We start from the raw sequence: 23,807 nt of genomic DNA, 5'->3' as shown, positions 1-23,807 counted from the left end.
GTGCCTTATGCTGTGACTTATGCTGTGGCTTGTGCTATAACTTGTGCCGGGACTTGTGATGTAAATATGTTGTGATTTTTGCGATGCCTCTTCGCATGACGAACACAAGGTATGCTTGTGATAGGTTCAGCATGCCTCAAGATCTAAAATGTACGTATCGCTTGAACTTCAAAAGGGCACTTGGTTGAACCGACAGGCGTAAATGTTCTGTTTATACAGCTTCAATCTTGAACAATAGGCCTATTCAGATATTATCAATACATTTTGACTATCTTCCAAGGTATATCGGCTATTTCTGAAGGCCTGTCGAGTATTCTTCAAGGGATACACACCGTTTTTTGATGGATACTAACTATCTTTTAACAGATGTGAATTTTCTTCTGATGCATATGAACTATCCTTGAAGGTATCTGAACTATCTCATAAGACCTATTCAGAAGTTTTAAAGGCCTCGTTGATCGGTTGATAGGCATTTAGATAACAAGCCTACGCGTGTCTCTATCTTAAGATGCATGTAGCAGCGTGTTTAAGGCCTACTTCGATACTTGACAGGCCTTATTGGACAACTTGAAGGCCTGCGAGGAGGGGATCAAGGCGTCATTGGACATCAGGCAGACATGTTTACATCTTGAGTACAGCCTAGCTTTGTAGACACAGGTGTGGAATTATTCTCTTGAGGGTCGTGATGTTCTTGGGAAGGATTGGAAATCGTAAGTTTGGGCATGACCTTAGTTTGAGGATGTGTAATTTGACAGGTATATTGTGTCCTTAATATGAACCAGGCTGTTTAGATGTCGACATGGTCTTCTTGGACAATGAATGGGCATGTGAGATTTTTGCAGAGGCCTTGCCTGTTTCTCGGGGTGTGTGTTTCTGTCCTTCTAAGACCCGTACCTATTATTGGTTAACGGGTATGAAGAAGGCAGGCTATGTGGCTAGCTGGGAGATGTATTTGGTTATATGGATATAGTAACATTTTCCTGGTTGTAAGCCCAACTAGCCTGCTTAGACATCATTTTAGGGCCATAATGAAAATCCGATGGAACTACGTTGACACACATTAGTTTATGCCAGAGCGGTTGTTTGTGTTATCGAGGTAGTGTAGCTTAATGATCATTGATAATATCCATAAGGTAAGCATGTTTCCTGAAGATAATCTTGACATGATTACCGTGCACTTCCGGCAGCTTGAGGCAAGTGATGTGTAAAGAAAGTGAAGGGAGTCTTGGGCCTCATCATCATTGCCCTTTTCTTCCTCACCAGCTTCTGATTGCACCTGCGTGAGACGATGGACACAAAGACTTAAATTGCTCTCAGAGCCGCGTACCCAGAGCGGGCAGGCACCACCGAGCAGTGCAGGGCAAGAGCCCAGACAACATCACAATGGGTGAGTGACCAACACACATTTTACTTCGGCGCAGAGACAACGCTGATCAGCGCAATCTGTGGACCTTCCAGCCTAGAATGACGTCGTGGTAATGATCAAAATTCGCGTCGCTGCCATTGACAGGTCAAGCCACAGGTGTCTACGCGTCATTTTGGACAAAGTTTCCTAGCATCGCTTCTAGGAGCCCCCTTTTCCTGTCTCAGGAGAGCATATAGTTTTGCTGTTGGAATAGTAGTGTTGGTATTGATATTGGGGACTACAGTCAAGATCGTGCATCCAGGATAGGCTTGTTACGAGATCAAATACTAGAGACTGGTCCCGGCTTCGATGTCAATATTCGATGTCCATATTCTTTCAGTTGTGTATTGTCGAACCTGACTCTAATCTGTCCAAAAAAAAAAAAAAAAAAAAAAAAGAAAAAAAGAAACTAGGAAGCTTTGTCCTCACTGGCTGGTACCGTCATGTGAGACTTCCACTCCTCGCCAACCGCCCTTTTCCAACTTCATCCCCCCCTTCCACCCCTCGGCTTCAGACTACATCGAATTTTCCGCCGAAGCCATACCTCCTTCCAGTCTGCTTGTTCCAAGTCTTTTGACAAAATCCTCCCATAATCACACGTCTTGGCTGCATAGAATATCGGACTTTGCCATTCTCGCACTTGCGATGATGAGAAATGACTTGCATGAGACGGGACGATGGCAGTCATAGAGCAAAATATGCCTTGAAGTGAATCTAGCTTCAAACCCCCCCCGATTCGGTTCTGACTTTGTGGGTCGTTCTACTCATGCATGTCATCTTGAGGACGGTAGGTATGTCTTGCCTTGATGTTGCCGTGGTGATGCAGCGGGGGATTCAGACTTTAGGGTAAGCAGGTTGCATATCTGGTTTCTGTAGTTTGGTGTAAAGTAAGAGTTGGCTAGGATGGTTAGGGGGTTGGCGGGGTGGTATAGGGACGGAGGGTGTACTTGGAGATGGGTGAAGTGTGTATAAGATGATGATGTGAGATGAAATCTTTATAAGCATATGATTCCAGGTTCAAGCTTTATAGTATGAGAGTGGAGGGCTGAAGTCTAGTTGTAGTGAGAGTTGGGGGCGGATGACTGAGGCAGCCTTTGCTGGCTACGAGAGACCATCAGAAAAGGGAAACGCCTCTATGAACGTGGGTAGGCATGAGTGCAAGGATGCTACCACCGCCTGATTAAAGACTGGCATAGGGGCGAGGCTGAAGCTGAGAAAAGCCACCTTTCACTTGAGACACAACTACTGATATCCCCCACAGCTGAGCAACCATCAACAACACCCCTCATGATATCATCCCCCTCCTTCCCCTTCCCCCCCTCCCAAAGTAGTAACCGCAGTCCCCAATCCGGCAACCAATTCCTCCTTCAACCCCCACCCAAGAACAGCCTCACCTGTATACCGATGGGGTACAGCCCATCCCCTCGATGATAGAGTATCAAGCCCTCTTTACAAAGCCGTCTCTCCATTGATGAATGGACAGTTGTCTACCGGCCCTGACGTCGACGGCTTGATATCCTGGCTGGCTGACATTGCTTCTTATCAACCAGACAAACTCCCCTAAACCAGGTGTTTAAACCGTAGGAATTGGTCAACTTTGACCCCTCCATCCTTCTCTCACTCGAGCACTCAGCCAGCCTTGTCCGAAGCTAGCCGGCGGCACAGCGGCCGCCTTTTGTTTTTCAGCGAAGCCAAGAAAGGGAAACCTGGGCTCGCAAAAGGGACGGGACGAGCGCCATTTTCCTAGTGCACGTTGTAAACAGTCATTCTCCCTAGTCAAACCTAAGTATGAGCAAGGGGCTACATTCCGGCAGCCGATGGAGAATACGAGTATAGTACGGAGAGGAAATCTGGCTAACATTGCGGGGAACGCATCAAACAAAGAAGGAAGCAGTCCGTGCCGCTGGAGGCTGGCCATTGAGAGTGTAGGCATTGTTCAAGTCCCAGGAAATCGGTCGACTATGCCCCGCTAGGGACTATGACCAAGGCCGTTTCTTTTCCTAGCGGGAAGGGAATGGGTCAAGGTAAGGACCGCCGCTAGGCTTTCGGCCTTGAGTGGTGAGACATGAACCAGTTGATAGTGTCGTTGGGCAAGAGACTGCTAAGGGTTGGTGTGTGAAGGGGAGAATTAAGCGCGGCGGCACGGAAAAGATGACAGTCCAAAGAGGAGGGGGTGAAGGATCACTAGATCCGGATCAGCCCACGTGAGGAATTCCAGTCAGGATTTTGTTGATATCTTTCTGGCTTGGATAAAGCTATTGTCCTTCTGACAACTCATCAGAGGAGGGAGGATGATGAGCCTGTCCAGCTGAGTTTGTGTAGATCGGTGGATTGTCTGGAGTATGCAAGCCATGACGATGATGACTGGATTGGAGAAGCACGAGTTACTGGTCAAGTGGAAAGAGAACAAGACTCGGCCCTTGATATGACTGGCGACAGAAAAGGCACATGACATCCCGGGTTGCTGGTTGTGGCTGGCGAAGACCTGGGGCGCTATATGCTATCCTGGGTCTCATTGTTGGATGATTTGACCCAAGCAGTCGGTATCTGCCTCTGCCAACGACGGCGGCCGACTCGCTGTTCAAGTTTCGGCAAGCGGGAGGGATCACGAGTTGATAGGAGCATATCAAGTTGCTCCGTAGCATTGGTCGCATGGAGGGACCAACAATATGCAGCTCGCTGCACCAATGCTATCCTCTGCTGCAGGAGTGAATCCTGAAGGGCAATCGAGTTTTAAAAGGTGAAGATATCAGCGATAGCTTCACACCACTTCGACATCACGTTACTGATGAGGACTCCTGAAGGAGATGCAGATCCCGTCCATTGCAGATTCACCCCCGCCAATGAGGCTGTCAGGACCCCTGTCGACCGGGTAGGTGCCCCTGTCAGCACCCTCCTTGGCGGGTGCCACTGACCAAAGAACGGGCAGGGATTCGCAGATGATGCCATTCGGCAGGTTCCAGAGATGCCTCCATCAATGGCACGTCTGTGGCTAGAACCGGCTTGATATTCTGATATGAAGCATATCATCCATCAGTTTTCGCCATGCCGTCGTCGTAAGAGTTGCGTGTCTTTTGCTCCGGCGTGCGTTTGGAAGAGACTTCTTGTTGCCATCAGCGGTGAGCAAAACTGGGAGGCAGCCAGAGACAACGACATGGACAGCTGCTCTCGATGACCACGTCACCAGCCTCACCTCCTCTCTCCAAAATCAAACAGTCCGGTTATCGGTGTCGGTCGGAGGACGCGATGGTCCCAGCAACCTGGGGCTTGTGGCGGAGTGCAGACTGCTGGACGCAACATTCTTTTTCATCCAACGGCCTCGGCAGCGCACAGACGAGATCCTTCTTGCCACCAGCCACAGAACTTGGTCGGTTTGACAGGTCCCAATCTGGGCCTGTCCCGCAGGAGCTCGAATGCAGTCGTGCATTGGTTTCTTGCTTGTTGCTGCTGTTGCTGTCCGGCTTGACCGATTGTAGTTTGGGCAATACTGTTTAGTTCGTGCTTGGCAGGCTGCCGTACGTATCTCATCCTCGATTCCCGGTGATATCGTGCATTTGTGGTGCAGGAACCATCCCACTGTCACTTGTTTTACGTGGTAGACAGACAGCGGGACCTTGCATCGATCGAGAGCAGCTTACAAGCCACGAGGCATTCTATGTGTTCATTGACAATTGACACACTTCCACGTGTAGAAATATCAGCTTCTGTGGTCAACAGAGCGGTGTCGTGAGTCGGTGAGCGACGATCACGGAGGAGAGAGTGCGGCTCCGGGATCAGAACAGATCCCGGAGGCTGTGCCGTTTTCAAAGCGAATGCGACTGCCGACAGAGTTAATTCAACTCATCACATTTATCACAGATATCCCGACTAGTTGTGAGTAATTACCCCGCTCCTAAAGGATGTGAAAATGAGAGAGATCTTGTGCATCACCGCGTGCTATCCCGGAGAGGGCTTGTATGTCCGAGTTGAGACATGAGAAAGTGGACAGGTCATTTTCAAAGTCCGTGAGAACGGCCGAATGATATCTCCATGACTCCAGGAGTAAATAAGTGAAACTCCACTTCGAACAGGAGTCAGGAAAGAGTTTTTTCTTTGATTAATGAGTGATGATGTTTGGCTGGACGTTGAAAAAGTCCAGACAGGAAAGTCAAGAGAGTAGAATTACGATTGGTTGGAAAAGATGGTATTCTGGCCAATCAGAATAAATAGCGGGGCAACCACAGTTTTGGCGACGAATAGGAACGCACGTGCACGGCGGCTGGCCAAACCACGGCGTCTCGGTTGGGTGGTTTACGTCTTCCTCTTCTTCGTATCCGTTGATTTTGTGTCTTCTGGAACTCTCCATTTTGGCAGATGCTGTGCTCCCCCATCGTGTTCATCTGTGTTGCAATGGCGGTTGACTACAGGAGACGCGAGGTTGTTTGTCTGAGCACGTGAAGTCGGAGGAAAGAGTGGCGTCTTCCTCGTGGGTGGAGAGCTGTCTAGGGCCCTGGTGATCGACGACATGGGTGGTGCGGGGTCTCGATTGTCTTACACCAGGTGAGAGCACACAATTGATTTTGGGAATTTTGACAGCCTGCTGGTGTGATGTCTCGAATGGTGATGCGCGAGAGTTGGGAGTTTGATGGCCATCAAGAGCACCGATTTGCTAGACTGACACTGACTGACAGGCACTTTCGGACGAACAGACGTAGCCCCGGTTTGATGTCTTGGGACGGCTGGCGGGTTCGAAACGCAGCGACCAGTTTGCGACCCTTGCTGGCCCATCACGAGTCGCAAGTTTGGGACCTCACTCTCCGTCTGTTGAACTTCACCCTAGCGACCACAAATTATCCGAGACCATAGACCGCTAAACGTTGAACCGTGGACCACACCCCGCAAGCCCACCATAGCAACCACTCACGCCGCTCAACTCCCGCTTGTCCCGCTCGACGCCGCTCGAGACCGGTGGCGGCGAACGGTTTCCCGTCTCCAGCCGCCTTTGCGACTCTTGGGAGAGTTCGGGCCTGATCCCAGGTCTTAAGAGCATTAAGAGCGTCCACGACTGCTATATTACTTGCAGGATTTTCTCCCTCGCTTCTGTTCAGGAACGGTCATGAGATGGGCAAAAACCACGTCGGTCTGCAGAGAGGAGATATGCGGCCTTGAGAGGAGACTTGAGAGGATTGGGAGAATGGGACTGGGGTATTTGGGATTCTGGTGCCCAATGGTAGGGAAAAATCTGCCTTTCAGACGCTCATAGGGCATTAGGGTCATGCAGCTTCCAGGGCTGTCTCGCGCGCATCGCGGCGCAGTCTGCCCAGCGACATGCAGTCTTCAGGTGAACGAGGGCCGTCTTTAGTGGAGCCTTTCTCGCCCTGCCCTGCCCCGGCCCGGCGACTCCACTGGCAACACAACCCCAGGGCACTTTGCCATCCTACGAAGTACCTCTCTCCCTCTCTCTATGTAATGCATTGCTTCGTCAGAGCTGGGCTGCCTCGACCCATTTCTTCTCAACGGGCCTGCAGTCAATACCACAATCCCTCGTGAGTCAGCAGCAGGACTGGCAACTGAGCTCTCTCAACGGACCCTCTTGCATCTTCTTTCTGCCCAATCCTGCCAGTTGTCGGTCATGTCCATTTAGAAGGAACCCACATGACTTTGCCGACATCCTCCAAGGGGTCGCATGCAGGTCTGGACGACGGCGTCTACGCCACTCAGGTCAAAGATAGCTCGAGATACAAGTGTACATCGGCCTGGCTCTCCATCCATCCTGTCCAGCAGGGTCCAGGAAGCCCTGGATTTTCAATGGCATAGCTAGACATACACCTCTGTGCTGTCTGGGGAAAACTCTCACCGTCTCTCTTTCAAAGATCAAACTGTGCCGTGGGCCTCTCTTCTATTCTCTTCTAATTACGACTTCCCGAGCTTCTCATTTTATTTCACCGGTTCCTCTCCTCGGCAACCCGTGTAAGACCAGCCGTTGAACGGCCTTACCAGGACAGGTCGAGTTAAGGTAGACCCAAGACAGCGCAAGCGCTTGCGCTCTCACGCCCCCACCTCTTACCCGCGTCCGCGAGCTTACACCCACCCATCCGCACCTCGCAGGACACTACCTACCTACCCTAGCGACCCCTCTACTCATTCGACTGTTGATATACCTACATCGATATCCCCTGTCCCGGCGACGACTCCCACCTTTTTATGTTTCTTTCTATTCTGACTTTGGTCTTTTGCCATCTTTAATTTTTAGTCATCTCTTTACTCTTGGCCCCTTTTTGCTTCAGGGGCGAATTCTTGATATCAACACACACCACGAGGTTCTTTGCGCCTTGTGTCACCAAGGCCTCACCACCAGGCGGCCTGATATTGAAGGCGTTCTCGTCAACAGGAGACTTGACCCGAGTGTTGGTTGCTTGAGGTTATACATAATTGCCCGGTTGCAGATTTGCCCCCAAAAGCTCCCCTCAATACGCGGCCGCCACTTTCGCCTGCATCGTATTAGGAACCACCCGAGACAGCTTCCCTTTGCGCCACCTCACGCCGTATTCAATGAGCCACAGGTGATTATGGTCTACACGACCTACTTTGATCCCAAAACATAGAATCCAAATGGCTTCAAGAAGGCCAGGGCCAAAGGCTCTTGGCCGGTCAGGTGATCTTGGGGTCAGAAACACAGGAGCTCAGATGGAAACCCCAAGGGCTACGATAGGGTCCGGCACGAGTTCGAAGACCAAACAAGGTCCAGATGCCCGCCGTGAAGCGTTGCGGGCCATCCCGCAACCCAAGATGCCCAGCCGACTGCCAATGGCTCTCTCACATCGACGACCGTCCGATGGTCAGCTCGAGCCTTCTCGTCTCGGTCAACAGTCACATTTTCGGGCTTCGATCGGCAGCCCCAACACTTTGGGGTTAACAGGTTCAACTGTGACTACGACGATAACCAGCAGCAGGCTTCCGGCCCCCAGCTCCAAACCACGAAATGTTCTCCGGAGAAAACGCTCAGGCCTGGTCCAAGACACGGCCAACCGTTCCGATCTCCACGAGGAGTCGACCAGGACCAACTCCTCAGACTCGGACCCGTTCTCGCTGGCTTCACCCGACTTGTCGAACTTACAGCTTGATCGCGAGCTCACCCAGAGCCCGATGGAGATACATGTTGCTCACCAGGTTGAGATTGCCAAAACCACAGCCCAACCAGTGACAATATACCCGGAACTGGACAGATACGGAGATGTTGTGCTCCACCGACTTGCTACTCATGACCTTCCCCCCCCCACGCCTTTGTTCTCGGGAAACAGCAGTCAAGTTAGCGGAAGCCCCTCAACCAGGTGGTCCGAATCCCCGGGGCCTGGCCCTTACAGCCGTGACACCACACCAACGTCGATGTGCTCTCAATCTCCTGGCCTCGTGGCTCCGTTCCGGATTGCACCACCATCTACCGGCAGACTACGACAGGCCGAGCTTGTTCAGACTCGACCTCCAGTCACCAAACGCAGGAACGGAAGCATATCAAATGAGGTAGATTGTGCAAGCGTTGATCCTCAGGGGTTGCCGGTGGTAAGAGAGCTGTCCAATTCGTCTTCGTCCAACTCGACAGTTCGCGCAGGGGCAGATGGGAAAGAGAAGAAAAAGAAGAAGATTGTGCTTCCACCGACCCCCCCACCTCGAAAGTCGTCGCACAAGTCCAACGGTAGCCGAGATGAAGGCCAGTCGCCATTTCAACCCGCACGCGAGGCTGGCCAACCACGGACGGCCTCTCCTCCTCCCGCCAAAGCCACATTAAATTCCCGCCCTCGACATGTCCAGGCTGCGCAGCCTGTCACTTCGCCCAAGTCGACGCCACCTGTCAGACCCAGTCGAGATGGAACCCCGGATCTTCGAGTGCCATTGGGCCAACCTATCCCGGTCGTTCATAGCAACTTATCATCTACCTCGTTGTCTGACCGAAGACATAGTGCCCTGGCGACCCAAGGCCCTGCAAGTCGACCTCCCCCTTCGTCATCTCTTCCGGATCGACCGAGCTATCTCTCTCGGCGGCCCCCTGTTCGAGAAGCTACTCCAGCACCTCGGGCTGCGACCTTTGGAGATGTGCCGGCCTCTTCCAAACCAGAAGTTGGGAGGACCACCCGGACACCCAGTCCTGGTGTATCAGTCTTCAAGAGCCGCTTCACGCTCTTTGGCCGGCGAACCAAAACAGTACCGGAGCCAAGCCAGGAGCAAGAGAAAAGGGATAAGACGGCGAGGAAAGGACCTGCGGCTGGCACTGGACACGAGGGCTATGGGCGGTTAGGACATGCACGTCGGAGAAGCAGCACCACCCTCCCTGGTCGTGTAATACCTGGTACCATGTCCTCGCAGGAGGGCAAGCCAGGCGATTCGTTTCTTGCGGAGCGGATGGCACCCGTCATCATTGCCGGGGGCGAAATTATCGAAAACAGAAACGCGAGTGCCGAACTGACACGCACCGAGAGCAGCCAGAGCATGTCTCTTCGACGCCCCAGTGTTGAGTCCAGGAATAGCTCCCAAATCTCGCTGTTCTCTCGCGAACAACCACGCAATACCCTGTGGCCGTCACCTATTCCACGCGGTGTTACACCATCCCCTGCGCCTTCGTCTCGTCGCCCATCTGAAAGCAGTGTTTCCGAGGCACAAACGTTGAAGCCTACCCTCGCCCTCCGGAGATCTATGCAGCGGCTCAAATCTGGAGAACAAGAGCCTCCGAGACTGCCTAAGCCGATCGTTACCAGGCCGCAAGTTGTGTCACCCTCTCTCACCAGCTTGGACGCCAGCATTATGTCGGATGACTCCGTCTTTGACCCCTCGGTAGGCCTGGCCAAGGCCAAAACGGAACCGGCCACCTCGACCAACCTCGGCCCCAAGAAGCTCATAAAACGTTCTCGATCTCCCCGCAAGTGGAACTTCTTTGGTCGATCCCATAGCCAACCTGCCGTGGAGAAACAGGTAGAACCAGAGAAGCCCACTGTGGCCGCCGTCGAAGCACCTCCAAGCAAGCCTGTGGCCTTCTACACCTTGATCGACTCGTCAGAGGCAGAGGATGCAGAAACCCCAGACCTCGATGAAGTGCTTCGAGAAGCCAAACGGGCAGATACACCGCCAGCTCAACCGCCAGTGAAGGTTACGGAAGATAAGAGACGCTCGACGCAAATTCCAGTGCCCCAGGCGAATATGACTCCATCGTCTATCATCCCAAAACGTACCGTCACCTCTCCTATCAACCCTGCGCCGATGTCTGCAGTACCAATGTCGCCACCTGAGAGGCAGGCCATGCCTCCACGACAGGCTCCTCCTCGACCGAGCAGACTCCCGCAAGTTGGTCGGATTCCAAAGGTTGTCAGCGCCAGGACAGAACAATTCTCGCCTCCCAGTTTCTCGAGACCCTTCAACAGACGAAGCATCCAAGCACCAGCAGTGAAGTCCATTGTCCAGAATGTTGAACCAATGGCCACTGCGCCCATGCTTCCCAAGGACCTGACGCCTGAGCTCGTTCAGGACGAGCTGACGGAACGGAGCATCAGCAACATTTCAGCGTTGATCTATGGTATCCCGAGGTTGTCTCCTGTCGACCCCAATCGCTCTCATCACGAGTTCTTCTCCTTTTCGCCACGGAAGAACTCCCAGTGCACGACAACATCTTCGAGCAGCTCGGGTGGCTTCTTCAACTATGCGGAAGCCACTGCAGTTGTCCCAGACCCCAGCGCTCCGCTTGCAGAGGATGAGATTTGGGACGAGTATAACGATCTGCTTGGGGAGGATACTCCCAGGTTCTCTGCCATTGGAGGCAAGGCCTGGCCGAAACCACTTCGTCTAGAGGCTACCAAACGGATCGAGCCGGCTTTGGAGTCGCCTACTCTCAGCCCTCCGCCTCTGCCTAGTTTGGTGCAGGCTTTGCGTCAGGGCATGGAGCAAACTAGCTCCAGTGTATACACAACGGAAATGGCTGAGGAAGTTCGACGTGCCTTGGATACTGGCATGTCTATTTGCGTCTCTTTTCCCACTGCTGACATGCCCACCACGGCTGCCGAACCTCAGAAGCCGGAGCCGGCACCGCAAGTCAACAACACACCAGCACAAGTTCAACAGACCCGCATCTCGTCCGGCAGCTGCAGTAGCCAAAGCTCTGAGGAGATCACACCAACCTCTCAAGTCAACCTCCGTGTGGGCTCCATGACAGTCTCCAAGTGGCTCACTTTTGGCCATGTGCTTTTCAGTCCCATCCGCGACGAGCTCATTCCTGAAGTTGGCTCCCTGAAACGTCCTTCCATCTTGGTAATTGACGGCCTCGGCAACGACGACTGGTCTTTTTATGCTGCCGAAACGTATCCCGCCGCAACTTTCTTCAACCTTTCTCCTCGGGCTCCTTTGCCTGCCGAGCATCAAAACCGCAGCTCAACCTCCTCCAGCACCACCATCCCTTTAAGCCCACCCAACCACCACCAAATTCAGTACCGCTCGCATCTCGACAAGTTTCCCTTTGGTGCCCAATCCTTCACAGCAGTTGTATTTCGCTTCCCTGCCGCCGGTCCTGAGTCCCACTACCGCAACATCATCTCAGAAGCCCGCCGCGTTCTCAAGCCAGGCGGATTCATCGAGCTGTCCATTCTCGACGTTGACTTTAACAACATGGGCAACCGTGGTCGGAGGGCTGTTCGTCGTTTGAAAGAAAGGATCCACGCCCGCACCCCTGACACCAGTCTTGGTTCTACTTCGGACTTGATCCTGCGTCTCATCAACAGGAAGGGCTTCACCGACATCAAGACCTGCCGAGTCGGCATCCCCGTCGCAAGCCCAGCCACCCGATCTTCAAGAGTCTCCTTTACCCAGACCAACAGCAACAAGAAGGATGAACGTAGCCTGCCAGAGCTGATGAGCGAGGAGGGACCGGTCGCTGATGAAAGTATCACGAGCATGGTGGCCAAGGTGGGGAGGTGGTGGTATACTAGGTGCTATGAGAGCGCGGGAGTTGCCAATCCGGGGATGGGGTGGCCTGGGTCGAGGGGAAGCATGTGGAGGGATAGGATGTTGGTGAAGGAGTGCGAGGAGTGGGGGACGAGTTTGAAGTTGATGGTGTGTTATGGACGAGTACCGGATGGGAATAGGGCGAGGGTGGCGAGTATTTAATCTCCCACAAAGAAGGTTTACGACACCACCACCAAGCAACGCACAACAACAACAACAACAACAACAACAACAACATATATTTCTGTCAACATTTCCGAAGACTTATAAGAAAGACAACAAAGAGAAAGACTCAAGAGGGCGCAAGCCCTTTTTTTAACTTACCATTCTGTACAACTTGGACATTTATTTTCGCCTCTCATCACTCACGGCCGGTAAACACAGCACGGCGACATCATCATCTTTTTCGCTTCGACAAAATGTCTTCACAATCGACAGGAGCGAGGAGGGACATACATGGTTATTAATAGGCAACATTGTTTTTTTTTTTCCCTGGAGATAATACGTTCGACGAGGGGAAGAGTACACGCACTATGATATGGAACACCCACTGGATGGATGGATTACATTGGAGGAAGGGGAAATGAAGACAATGAACGTTATGGAGTTATGAATTTTTTTGGGGGTATCATTAGTTTGGGCATCGTTTGAGCGATTTGTTTGTTTGTTGGAGAGAGAGGATGAAGATGAGGATGAGATACCCCCCGGTCGGTCTTTACTTGCTGTGCAGGAGATATAGGATGGGAGAGGAGGAGGGAGATATTGGATAGCTGGCTGTACATATTGATAGGAAAGAATTTGGAAAGAAGTTAAAAATGAACGACTTGTGTGTTGAATTTTATTGTGAACATGGAGTTGCATGTGCGTCGGGAGAGATATTTATCTTTCCTGCTGGCCAGGCCGGTGGTGATCACACCATCGGAATCATCAGTTGTTGAGAGACTAGGCGTTTAGGCCATCTGCTCGTGTTCTGGAGCACACTCAGACGGCCATGTTTAAGTTACGCCTTCATTCAACCACACCGAACGCCACCACAACCACAGGGGAAACAGCCTTGGTTACATTCTCGTGGTGGTGGTTGTGACCCAGGAGTTTGGGTAGGGCAGAGTTGTCAGGGTTGTGTCGAGAACCCAAAATATCTTTACCGAGAGGATTACCGTTCCGTTCATGTATTGTCTATCTATTTGCCAGCGTATTTACACCAATGATGTGTACTTACCGTCTTCAAATGTCCCTTCAAGAAAGATTCCAGAACGTTTCACCCCTTAACCGTCCCCACCCCACCTAACACCAGGATCTTGGCGGGGCGGCTGCTCACCTTACCCCGGATTGTCGGCACTCCCGCCGCCTCAAGCCCCTTGCCTGCCTGTCTTGGACAACTTCAAATCATCCCCTTTCTCAACTTTTTTCGGTTGCCAGCACCACGTTCAACGACCTACCCATCGAGGTACCTAGAGCTTCATTGCTATCATTGCAACGCCGACGACATTAGCTTTCGTGGCTCACCCTTACGCTTCGCATCACACGCGCTCGAGAGCATTTCCAACGGGTTAATAAGCGAGTCCATCACTCTCCTTGCTGCGTCCAACGAATTCGACATTCGGCATACCCACAGAGACCGAACCTCGAGCGACGGCGACGGCGACGACGATCAAGATCGGTAAATGCAGAGAGAGAGATAGAGAGAGAGAGAAAGAGAGAGAGAGAGAGAGAGAGAGAGAGAAAGAGAGAGAAAGAGAGAAAGAGAGAAAAAAAGAGAGGAAGCTTGAGGGTTCTTCTTTGTGTGTGGCGCGACCGGCATGGTAGAAAGATGGGCATAGACCCTCGACCACTGCTGCTGCTGCTGTCCACCCTCCACGACGCTGCTGCTGCTGCGCGGCCGGTCCCAGATCTTTTTTCCTGCAAGTTCGTCTTTGCGTCGAGGTAGAAATATCTTGGATCGATCTGACGGACGAAAGCGATACATCCAGTATATAACACATAATACCCGAGGGGGGGGGAAGCTCTGTCTACAAGTCCATAGGCCAGACCTATCGATACAGTTGCAGACCTTTCCAACACTTTAGCTTTTGGCTTTTTTTTTTTTTTTTTTCAGTACAGAAATCCAACAGCCACAATGACACGACGAATTGTATGTGCTCTTCTCTTTTGTTCTCTGCCTAGCTTGGCTGTGATCTCATTTACCCTGCATACACGTCCTACCACCGGCTTGCCGACCCGCCGCTAACCCCCTCTCCCAGGTCCGAACAATAGTCCAAACTTCCACGGCCGCCATCTTCACCTTCATCGTCATCTTCTTCCTTGACCGGCACTACCGCGTCTTGCCAAACGCAATCCACACCTATCTCCCCACGCACCACCACGGCTCCGTCATCACGGACATCACCCTCACCACTTGCTCCTCTCTAAATCCCTTCTCAAGCTGCAAGCTTGATCCCAAAAAATGGCACAGGGTAGAGAAGGATTTGTATCTCAAACAGTCGGTGCTCAGCAGCGCCTACCTCCACGTCCAGCGTAAGCGAGAAGAGGAGTTGACCTCAGAAGACAAGGTCGTCATCGACGTAACAGTCGGGAGACTCAACCCTTCCAAGTCGTCCGAGAACTCAGACTCGGAAGAGAAGTGGGAGTCCCGCCCCGGCGGCCTCTGGATCAAGCGCTCCTCCAAACGGGGGGTATCAGACTCGAAATCGGCCGTCACGGCGGTTGATGTTCTTTTCGGGGACGATGCCATCGAGGCGAGGGCCGGGTGGATGCTGACTGGTTCGACGGCTTTGCTTCTCGACGGAGGGAGGAAGTTCCACGCTGCGCACATCACTGTTCGGAGGGGGGCGCCGGTCGAGATCACCAAGCCTGTGCCTCGGGTGAGGGATAATGGACGGTATAAAATCATGCAGTTGGCTGATATTCACTTTTCGACGGGGGTGGGGAAGTGCAGGGATAGCCTGCCTGGTGGGTGGGATGAGAAGCATGGGGGCAAGTGCGAGGCGGACACGAGGACGATTGATTTTATCGAGAGGGTTATCGAAGAAGAAAGGCCTGATCTGGTGGTGCTGTCGGGGGATCAGGTTAACGGGGAGACGTCGCCCGACACGCAGTCGGCCATCTTCAAGTACGCCCAGCTGTTGATCAAGCACAAGATCCCGTATGTTTCCATCTTTGGCAACCACGACGACGAGGGGTCGATGTCGAGGGCTGCGCAGATGGAGCTGATCGAGGCGTTGCCGTATTCCCTCTCCAAGGCCGGACCAGTGGATGTCGACGGTGTGGGGAACTATTACATCGAAGTGCTCGCCCAGGGGAGCTCGGGGCATTCAGCCATCACGGTCTATCTGCTTGACACGCACGCGTATAGTCCGAACGAGAGGAAGTACCATGGGTATGACTGGTTGAAGCAGAACCAGATCGATTGGTTTCGGCAGACGGCGAAGGGGTTGAAGAAGGCGCATAAGGAGTACAGGAAGCATCATATGGATGTTGCGTTTATTCATATTCCGATTCCGGAGTATAGGGATATGAATCTGACGATTGTGGGGGAGTGGATGAGGGAGGCGAGTACGGCGCCGGCGTATAATTCGGGGTTCTACGGGGCGTTGGTTGAGGAGGGGGTGATGATGGTTAGTTGTGGGCAGTAAGTGATACCTTGTTCATTTGATGTGTTGGCTTGCTGGAAGAGGGATGGGTTGGGCTTGGGGAGGGCGAGGTGTGAGATAGACCATGCCGAGTGGTGCGGTTATCTTTCATGGCCGATTTGGGTCTTGGGTGGCCAGCTGGTGGGCCCTGTCCTCAACTGGCGAGGTGTCTTTCACTGTCAGTTTGTGTCGGTCTTTCGTGGCCAGCTGGTGGGCTCTGTCGTATCAACTGGTGTGGCGCATCCATGACCAGTCTGAAGTCTCTAATGGATAGTTGGTGGCTCTGTCGTTGAGTGATGGCGTGTCCTCCATATCCAGTCTAAGCCATTCATGGGGCAGTTGGCGGGCTCTGTTGACGCGTGGCCCAGCCTCTCTCCAGTCCAGCCTGAGGCTTGCATGCCCAAGGCGTTCTGGGTCACTGGGTCCGGAGCCTGTGCTCGTGAGGCTTCGCCAAGCGCTCAGCTCCACGGCCCACCCCGTCCGAACAGCCGTTCCGCCCTGTTCCAGCCTTGAACCTACCACGGTAACAAGGTTAGTTGGTGCTAACCCGCTTTGGCAGTGACCACGTGAACGAGTACTGCGGCCTGAAATCCATCAACGCCGAGGGCCAGCAGCCTAAGCCCGCACTGTGGATGTGCTACGCTGGCGCGACTGGCTTTGGCGGGTACGCCGGTTACGGTGGGTTTCACCGAAAGATCAGGATATTCGATTTCAACACCAACGAGGCGAGGATCACGACGTGGAAGAGGTCAGAATGGGGGGAGGATGTGGGCAAGAAGATTGACGAGCTGATTATTGTCGATGGGGGGAAGGTCGTGGCGCCCATGCAGGGCTGAGGACGACTGCCGTGGGGAGTGTACCTACGTAACGGGGCGAGACATTACATATTGTGTACAAATGACAGCGGTTTTGGGGCAGCTGAGCTTTTGACAGGTGATGGCGGGTGGGGAGGGCGGTGAATCAAGTTTCAGGGGCACTGACAACGTCTGACGGATTGGAAGCGCGTTTTGGTATTGAGAGCGCATTTAAGTGCTGAGAGCGTATTTTAGTACTGGGAGCGCGTTTTGGAGAGGCTGAGAGACCAGCGCTTGATATTGATGATTTGACAGCATATAAAATCATGAAAATTCTACGAAAATGACATTTTTGCAACGAGGAACAGACGATAAATCCGTCAATTTCAATGTTTCCGACGATTTCCCGTCCAAAGAGCATTTCCCTGTGTTTTTATGACCAGAAATGATATATCTCGCTCTTCTCAAGTTCCCAAGCAAAAGCAACCCCTGATTTGTTTGCTTCACGATCCTCTGCATATGCACGAAAAAGGGGTGCTGCAACCCCTGCTTTTCCCGCGTAAAACCCATATTCCACAAGGCAACACCCAAAAACAGTGTCATTTTCGCATATTTTCCCCAAAAAATAGAAAGAAAAAAAAACCCCTTCATCACCATAACACCCCCTTCGCGATGCTTGGGATCTTGTGAACGTATAGGCCAGCCAAGCGACCGTGCGCGCACGGGAAAGGGGGACCAGCGACTGCGCGGATTGACGTTGGCGGGGGAATCAGGCCTTTCCTTTTTGGATATTCCTTCCTCCCCCTCCTACTCGGGCGGCGAGTAGAGGTAGATGCTGTGGTGGAGTTCGCGTTGTATGTAGATGCTGAGGGCCAGGGATGTGGCTGCGGGGGTGGCGTTGGTTGTAAGGGAGATATCTACCTAGGTAGCAGGGTCGGCCGGGAAGGGGAAAGAGGGTGGTAGAGGTGATGATGGGAGAGGTGACAATGATACTGATATCTCTTCGTTAGCGATGTCGATCAAGGGGTGCTTCTGGCGAGTAGTGTTGAGATCGTCGTCGGGTTTGGAATGCTGGGGGTGAGGTTTGCGGTCGGGATCGTAATCGACGGTGATTGCTTCGGTGTGTGATATTTTTTGGGGACGGAGATGGCGATAGAGATGATGAAAGTCTCGATTTCGATGTCCGTGTGAATAGCAGAGGGTTGATAGGTGAGTGATGGCGTGGTTGCAGTCGTCGGGTTGGAAATGCTGGCTTTTGGTTGTTGGTTCTTTGATTTTCTGAGCGAGATGGACAATCGGATTCGGGGGTTTTCCAGGATATCGAATTAACGCGCTAATAGTGACTGAGTGTCAGGTGGAAAATGGGAAATAAGTTTTAAATGAGCTGGCGGTGCTTGTTCGCAATTACCAGGACGGTGGACAGGTGAGGAAGTCCATTACGCTTCTAAGTGGTACAAAGGGTAGGTAGGTTCAGCGCTCTCCGGGTGGTTCTAGGGGTAGTCCTAGGGCAGGCAGGTGTTCTCATTGCGCCAGCAAGTTGAATCCTCAAGAGATAGGAATTGCAACAGCAACAGCAACAGCACCAGCACACTGAACGCCCAAGAAAATAGAAGCCAAAGAGGACGATGCAAAGTTTCGTGACTTATCAGCAACCCCTCCCCGCCTCGCGCTGGGTAATCTTCCTGCTGGCGGTGTCCAGCAAGCATGTAAGTTATCTTTCCCCATTACTAATTCCTCTTCTTACTTTCCTTTATCTCTTTTTCTGTTTGTTCAAGCGTTTTCAGATGCCTTTACTGTTTTCTTCCTACATCTGCTCGCCTTATAGTTTTGATTTTAAAGCATCTGCAATGGCTCTGGGGACCTTGTTCCTACATTTGCTTGTGCCTTTATTTCAACGGTCAAGGCGGGGGCTTACGAATAGCTTTGGGATTCCGTTCCTGAAATTTGCAAATACCTTCATCGATTCTATCATCACGTCTGCTTATACTCTTTTTCAAAACATATTGAGGGCTTGCGAATGTCTTCAACGATTTGTCCCCTCGTCTCCTCTCCCAACAGGCCAGCGTTGGCAAACGTGGTTACTCGTTTACAAACGCCCATGTTTTTTTTTTTTTTTTCATCCGGGCTCATTTATTCATACTAATATGATGTCTAGATCCCACTCTCTCAACTAGCCCGCCCCTCGCCTTTAACCTCTACCCCTCCACCAGGAGCACAGTACGTAGCCCCCCTTGCTATCCCCGGTTGTGTGCTGATCACATGTGTGTATAGAGAAACTCGTCATGGCAATGGAGCTACACGCGAAAGCTCAAGCCGAAGGGGATAAGCCTCTGGCTTGGGACAAGCTCACAGATTGGGGGAGGAGGAGATATCCGACGGCGGCGAAGAAAACGATTGGGCAAGAGAAGAGGAAGGCCGCCATTGCCGAGCAAAACGCGAGGAGAGCGCGGGTTGAAGAGGTGGTTAGCAAGCGGGCAACAACCTGGCGGGCAGCAGCTCGCTCAAGTGGAGGACGACGTTGTGGCCCCGGGGTTTGGGAGCGGTTGACCCAGGGCTCTCAAGCGGGAATTTTGGAGGAGTTGAGGGGGAGCAGCTTGCGCAGGCGGGTGAGGAGTCTGTGGACTTGAGTTTGGGGCTGGAGGATCTCCAGGCGCCAGTGGCAAGTCATTTTGAGGAGCAGATGGGGACATCTGATCTTTATGGTCTTGGGGTCCTGGAGGGCATCTGATCCAAACGCGGACTGGCTTTCCATGGACGGATATGAACAGGGTGGTCGGTGAGATGAGATGAGACGAGATGACCCTCATCTTTGACTCATCCCACGGACCCAGACCTTCGGCTCATCCCACGGCCCACACGATGTATCTCATCTCACCGGTTCATGAGACCGCTGGTAGTTTTTTCGGCCGATATCTTGGCAAGGTTAGTAGCCACAGAGCCACAACCTTCACCATCATCCAGGTCACCCTCACCCAGGCCACAACCGTCACCGGACACCCACACAACATCCTCACCTCCAAAAAAAAAAAAAAAAAAAAAGAAAAAAAACCAAATGTTACCACTTTCCAACAGCCAAAAAAGGCTCAAAAATACACCCTTCATCCCATGAGACGGAGGGCCGTTTTGGCTGATCTCACGCAAAAATGAGGCTATCTTGGCTCATTTCATTGACCACCCCCAGTCTGAGGGGAGGATCTTTTTTGTTTTTGGGCTTTTGTTCTTTGGAAAGAGGACAGCGTTGGATTTACTTGCATGATACCCCCCGTCGAAATTTTGGAGTCTTGGAAACGACATGGAAATGATGTGGAAACGACACGGAAATGATATGGAAACGACACAGAAACGACATCAAACATACAACAATGATACCTATACAGTCTCGGTTTGGAAACGCTGGTTATCATGTAATTTGGTTTTTGTTTTGGAGTGTATATACATACTATGGAGGGCTACCCGAGGTGGACTGGGTGGAAAGATGACCGACTGGACGATCGTGGTGGCCGCTCTTTTTCCTTGACCCGTGAAGAAAAAAGCACAGGAAGGTTTTAATGAGGCGACGAATCTACGATAGGTCAGGGGACCCGCGAGACTCGTAGATATCTGGTCTAATAAATGTCATATTTGACCGACGATTGCTGTGATTCTTGATGAATAATGTGTTGTTTACTTTGCGACTCGTCATGCCTTGGTATTGGATTACCTGTTATCATCTCGTCAAAATAGATGTCCTGTGCTATAAGACAACAGTGCCATGTGCCCACCACCTGTGCGGCATTTAGTGTCAAGGCCATCACCACGTCTCTCATTAGACCACCACTAGAACCGTCATGATGACCATTGGAGAAGTTATCGTACACCACTCTGTGTATGTATTACAGGGACCGGTGCCCTCTCTATCCTGAAGCGAAAACACACCAAACAGCCATAACTAGAATTTTCTTTAACAATCCAGTCCAAGTCATGCACACATATCCTCGTCATTGCATTTTCCCTCCCCCTCGTCAGTATATGCAGCAACACCCCCCCCGAGTAGTCAGTCCCCTAGTTGCGAGTAATAACAACCTCCACCTTCTTCGTAATCCCCTCATGATCCAAAATCATCTCGGTGCTGGTATTCCCCTTCATCACATGCCCCTCAAAACTTCCTTCCGTAGCATCATGCACACTGCCCAATTCCAACGCCTTGGACCTGTTGCTCTTCCACGTCCTCATCGCATATCTCGAGCCGACGTCCTGGGAGGCGTAACCAGTCTTCTTGGAGCGGAGACCACTTCCTCCACCGGTGGATTTCTCATTGTAGTACTTGACCAGCGGGGCGAGGGTGGGCACGTTGGCGACGATGATACCGAGATTGTTTTCCACGGCGGACCAGAGGATCAACGGGGCCGAGTCGAGGTAGTTGGCCAGTTGCTTGACGGTTTGGATGCGGATGATTTGGATGACGGTGATGAAGAGGCCGAGACCAAAGAGGCCGAGGAGGACGAGCTTTTTGCGGTTTTGGATGCGGGATTTGACGAGGACGGGGAAGGGGGTGAGCATACTACAGGGGAAAAACAGTCAGTGACGGGTCTAGGCTGGGTTGGAGGGAAGAGGGCCTTACACAATAACGTCAAAGACGATGGTGAGGGAGGCCATGCTGGTGTAGAAGGGCACTCCCTTGATGCAGGATCCTTCTGTGATGGTTGGGTCCCATTGTAAAGCGATTGGCTGGCAGAGGTTGATCTGAACGATGAGAAAAGAAAGGTGGAAGAGACAGCAGGCGACGATGACGCCAATGGTCATGTATCGGTAGATACCCTTGGGGATGAAGCGAAGGTAGGAGAACAGCAGGGCTAGTTTGAAGCCCAAGATACTGCTGATGTAGAATGGTGCGCCCATGTATTGAATCTGTTGGTGATGGCGGTTAGCCTCATGATGATTTTCTTTGCTAGGTTGATGGTGGCACACTGACAAGCCCAAAGTTATAAATATTTTCGGGGGGCAAGTCATCAATGTTCCGTAGACCAAGGCCCCATTTTGTTTCTGGACAGCCGAGATGTTAGTGCTTTTCTTTTCTTCTTCGCTGCTTGGTGTTTCTTCTTCGAGGATACTCACGAACAATGGTGACGACGGCAAAGCCACCCGCACACACCCAAGTGATGAGAATTAGGTAGTCATCTGTGAGTGGACAACTAGGTTAGAGGCGATATCGACACACCCAAATCTCGCGTGGGAGTCTTACCGACACCGAAGGCTTTGATCATGGCAGCCCGCACATAGACCCGGAGACATACCGTCACGAGAGAGACAAAGGTGAGAGCAGCTGAAACTCCAGTGATCAACGGTCCAATGGTAGGGGCATCCGGGTCCCTGGTGTTGAATGTCCAGCCCATGTTGACTGACGATTTCGGGAGGGTTCGAGACCAGAGATGGTGGTTGATCTGCACGTCGGACGGAGAGCGTCGAGAACCAGAGACGAGACGAGACGAGACGAGACGAGACGAGACGAGACGAAAGTTCAGACGAGGCCCTCGAAACCCACGACGTCTCGGGGGAGGCAGGAGGAGGGATATACACTGTACAAGCCGTGCTATCCTCGAGGTGGTATGTGCATGTTTCTCTGTATCAGAGACGAATATTGACGCCCCCTTGGACCTATACAATCTATGCTAGGTAGCAGGTTTAGGAGAAAGGTCAATGGCAACGCAGCAAGCGGGCAGGGAATTCTGCCACTGTTGTAACGGCAGGCCCGAATCGAATCCAGAAACCATGCAGAAAGCGTTGCATCATGCTCTCTGGAAAAGAGAAGTCGGTCACTTGGCAGGGGTTTCGGGTCTCTTGCTCTGGGGGTGTTTGTCTATTCACCAATCGGTGCGTTGGCCGAGGGCGCGCCACACGCTGGGCTCTTCAAGGTCACGAAGATCAAGGAGAGCCACCTTAGATACCACTGCGCGGGATGTGCATGTAGGGAATCACGGGGGGATGTTTTTCTCCGAGAAACAGTGAGCATGGCTGCTTGGCTGCCACAGTTGATGCGATTGGCACACTGTTGTTGTGATCAGTGGAGTACACCGAGTTTCTATCACAGGATTGGCCCATGGAGGTTGAGAAGAATGTCACGGGATCATCCATCCGATCGTCTCGTCTTCTTTTGTGTTCGAGTCAGGGTTTCCATGGTATGGTAGCGAATCTTTTTGAAGTGCCGGCGGTGGGAGTGTCCTTCTGCCCCTTCCTTCTGTCTCTTCGGCCCCTTCCTTCTGTCTCTTCTGCCCCTTACCTCTTCCTTCCTCTCAGCAGCAACTAGCAGGCTCGGGCTTGACGCCCCCAAATTAGGGCTATTAATCAAAAATCTCTCATCCGGGAAGGTGGCCGAGGGGAAGTGCCCCCTTCAGGAAGGCGGGATCGTCGCCTCGGGCCTCCACTTTGGATGATGGCGATGAGCTGCCACGATCAGAGTGGATTGGACGCTCACGACGCCGTTGGTGTTGGCGGACGAGAAGGGCGGGCAACTGCGGGGTTCGTTTCCAGGTGCGGCGCTCGCTCCGGGGATGATGCATGGTTAGATTTGAGTCTGCCCCCGGCAAACTGCAAGATGGTGGGCCCTTCCCTGTCTCTCACCAAACTGGGTGACTGGGTGACTGGGTGACTGCTGGGTGATTTGGCTGCATATTGTGAACTATTGAAGGCAGGGAGAGCATTGCTGATAAGAGAGAGGCATTCTCCTCGAATCTTGAACAGTGTCTTTCTCTGGTTGACGCTTGCTTTTTCTCGAGTGTCTGGCACCGCAGGTTGCAATATCATGTGTGACGTGATATGGACGACGTTGGATCGCGCTGTTTGGCAAACAGAAGAACCCTTGCGGCTGAGGCTAGCGAGGCTAGGAACGGCCCCCAAGTGTCCCCGGGCGCTCCACGATCCAGGCGGAAACAAAGCTACGTAGAAAACCAGGGTCATTGAGTGGGGGCCGGTCTTTCCCACTATCAACCCTGGGTAGGCACACCAATCTTATTCATCCTCATCCCTCGCATAATGACGACCCTT

The 23,807-nt window shown here is 52.3% G+C and overlaps 4 protein-coding genes across 4 annotated transcripts; 3 read left to right on the top strand and 1 right to left on the bottom strand.

The window, feature by feature from the left end:
• Window positions 1-7,996: 7,996 nt before the first annotated feature.
• Window positions 7,997-12,526, top strand: QC761_203740 (uncharacterized protein; the record flags this gene model as incomplete). Its single annotated transcript, XM_062876106.1, has 1 exon — window positions 7,997-12,526. One exon carries the CDS (start codon window positions 7,997-7,999, stop codon window positions 12,524-12,526), a length of 4,530 nt encoding a protein of 1,509 aa, XP_062734667.1.
• Window positions 12,527-14,480: 1,954 nt separating this feature from the next.
• Window positions 14,481-15,996, top strand: DCR2 (Phosphatase dcr2; the record flags this gene model as incomplete). Its single annotated transcript, XM_062876105.1, has 2 exons — window positions 14,481-14,495; window positions 14,605-15,996. 2 exons carry the CDS (start codon window positions 14,481-14,483, stop codon window positions 15,994-15,996), a joined length of 1,407 nt encoding a protein of 468 aa, XP_062734666.1.
• Window positions 15,997-18,412: 2,416 nt separating this feature from the next.
• QC761_203725 (uncharacterized protein) lies at window positions 18,413-19,515 on the top strand (the record flags this gene model as incomplete). The annotated part of the gene is made up of 4 exons (XM_062876104.1): window positions 18,413-18,851; window positions 18,943-19,004; window positions 19,070-19,237; window positions 19,294-19,515. 4 exons carry the CDS (start codon window positions 18,413-18,415, stop codon window positions 19,513-19,515), a joined length of 891 nt encoding a protein of 296 aa, XP_062734665.1.
• A 1,313-nt stretch (window positions 19,516-20,828) lies between these two features.
• Window positions 20,829-23,740, bottom strand: QC761_203720 (uncharacterized protein; the record flags this gene model as incomplete). Its single annotated transcript, XM_062876103.1, has 6 exons — window positions 22,264-23,740; window positions 22,009-22,243; window positions 21,882-21,944; window positions 21,739-21,809; window positions 21,388-21,674; window positions 20,829-21,327 (listed from the first exon to the last, which is right to left on the bottom strand). The coding sequence occupies exons 2-6, from the start codon at window positions 22,157-22,159 to the stop codon at window positions 20,829-20,831; spliced, it is 1,071 nt and encodes a 356-aa protein (XP_062734664.1). The 5' UTR covers window positions 22,160-22,243; window positions 22,264-23,740.
• Window positions 23,741-23,807: the final 67 nt, after the last annotated feature.

Source organism: Podospora bellae-mahoneyi, chromosome 2 (assembly GCF_035222275.1).
Source record: "Podospora bellae-mahoneyi strain CBS 112042 chromosome 2, whole genome shotgun sequence".
Taxonomy (NCBI): Eukaryota; Fungi; Ascomycota; class Sordariomycetes; order Sordariales; family Podosporaceae; genus Podospora; species Podospora bellae-mahoneyi.
Note: the sequence above shows the minus strand (reverse complement) of the source record. Positions and strands in the feature narration are given on the sequence as shown.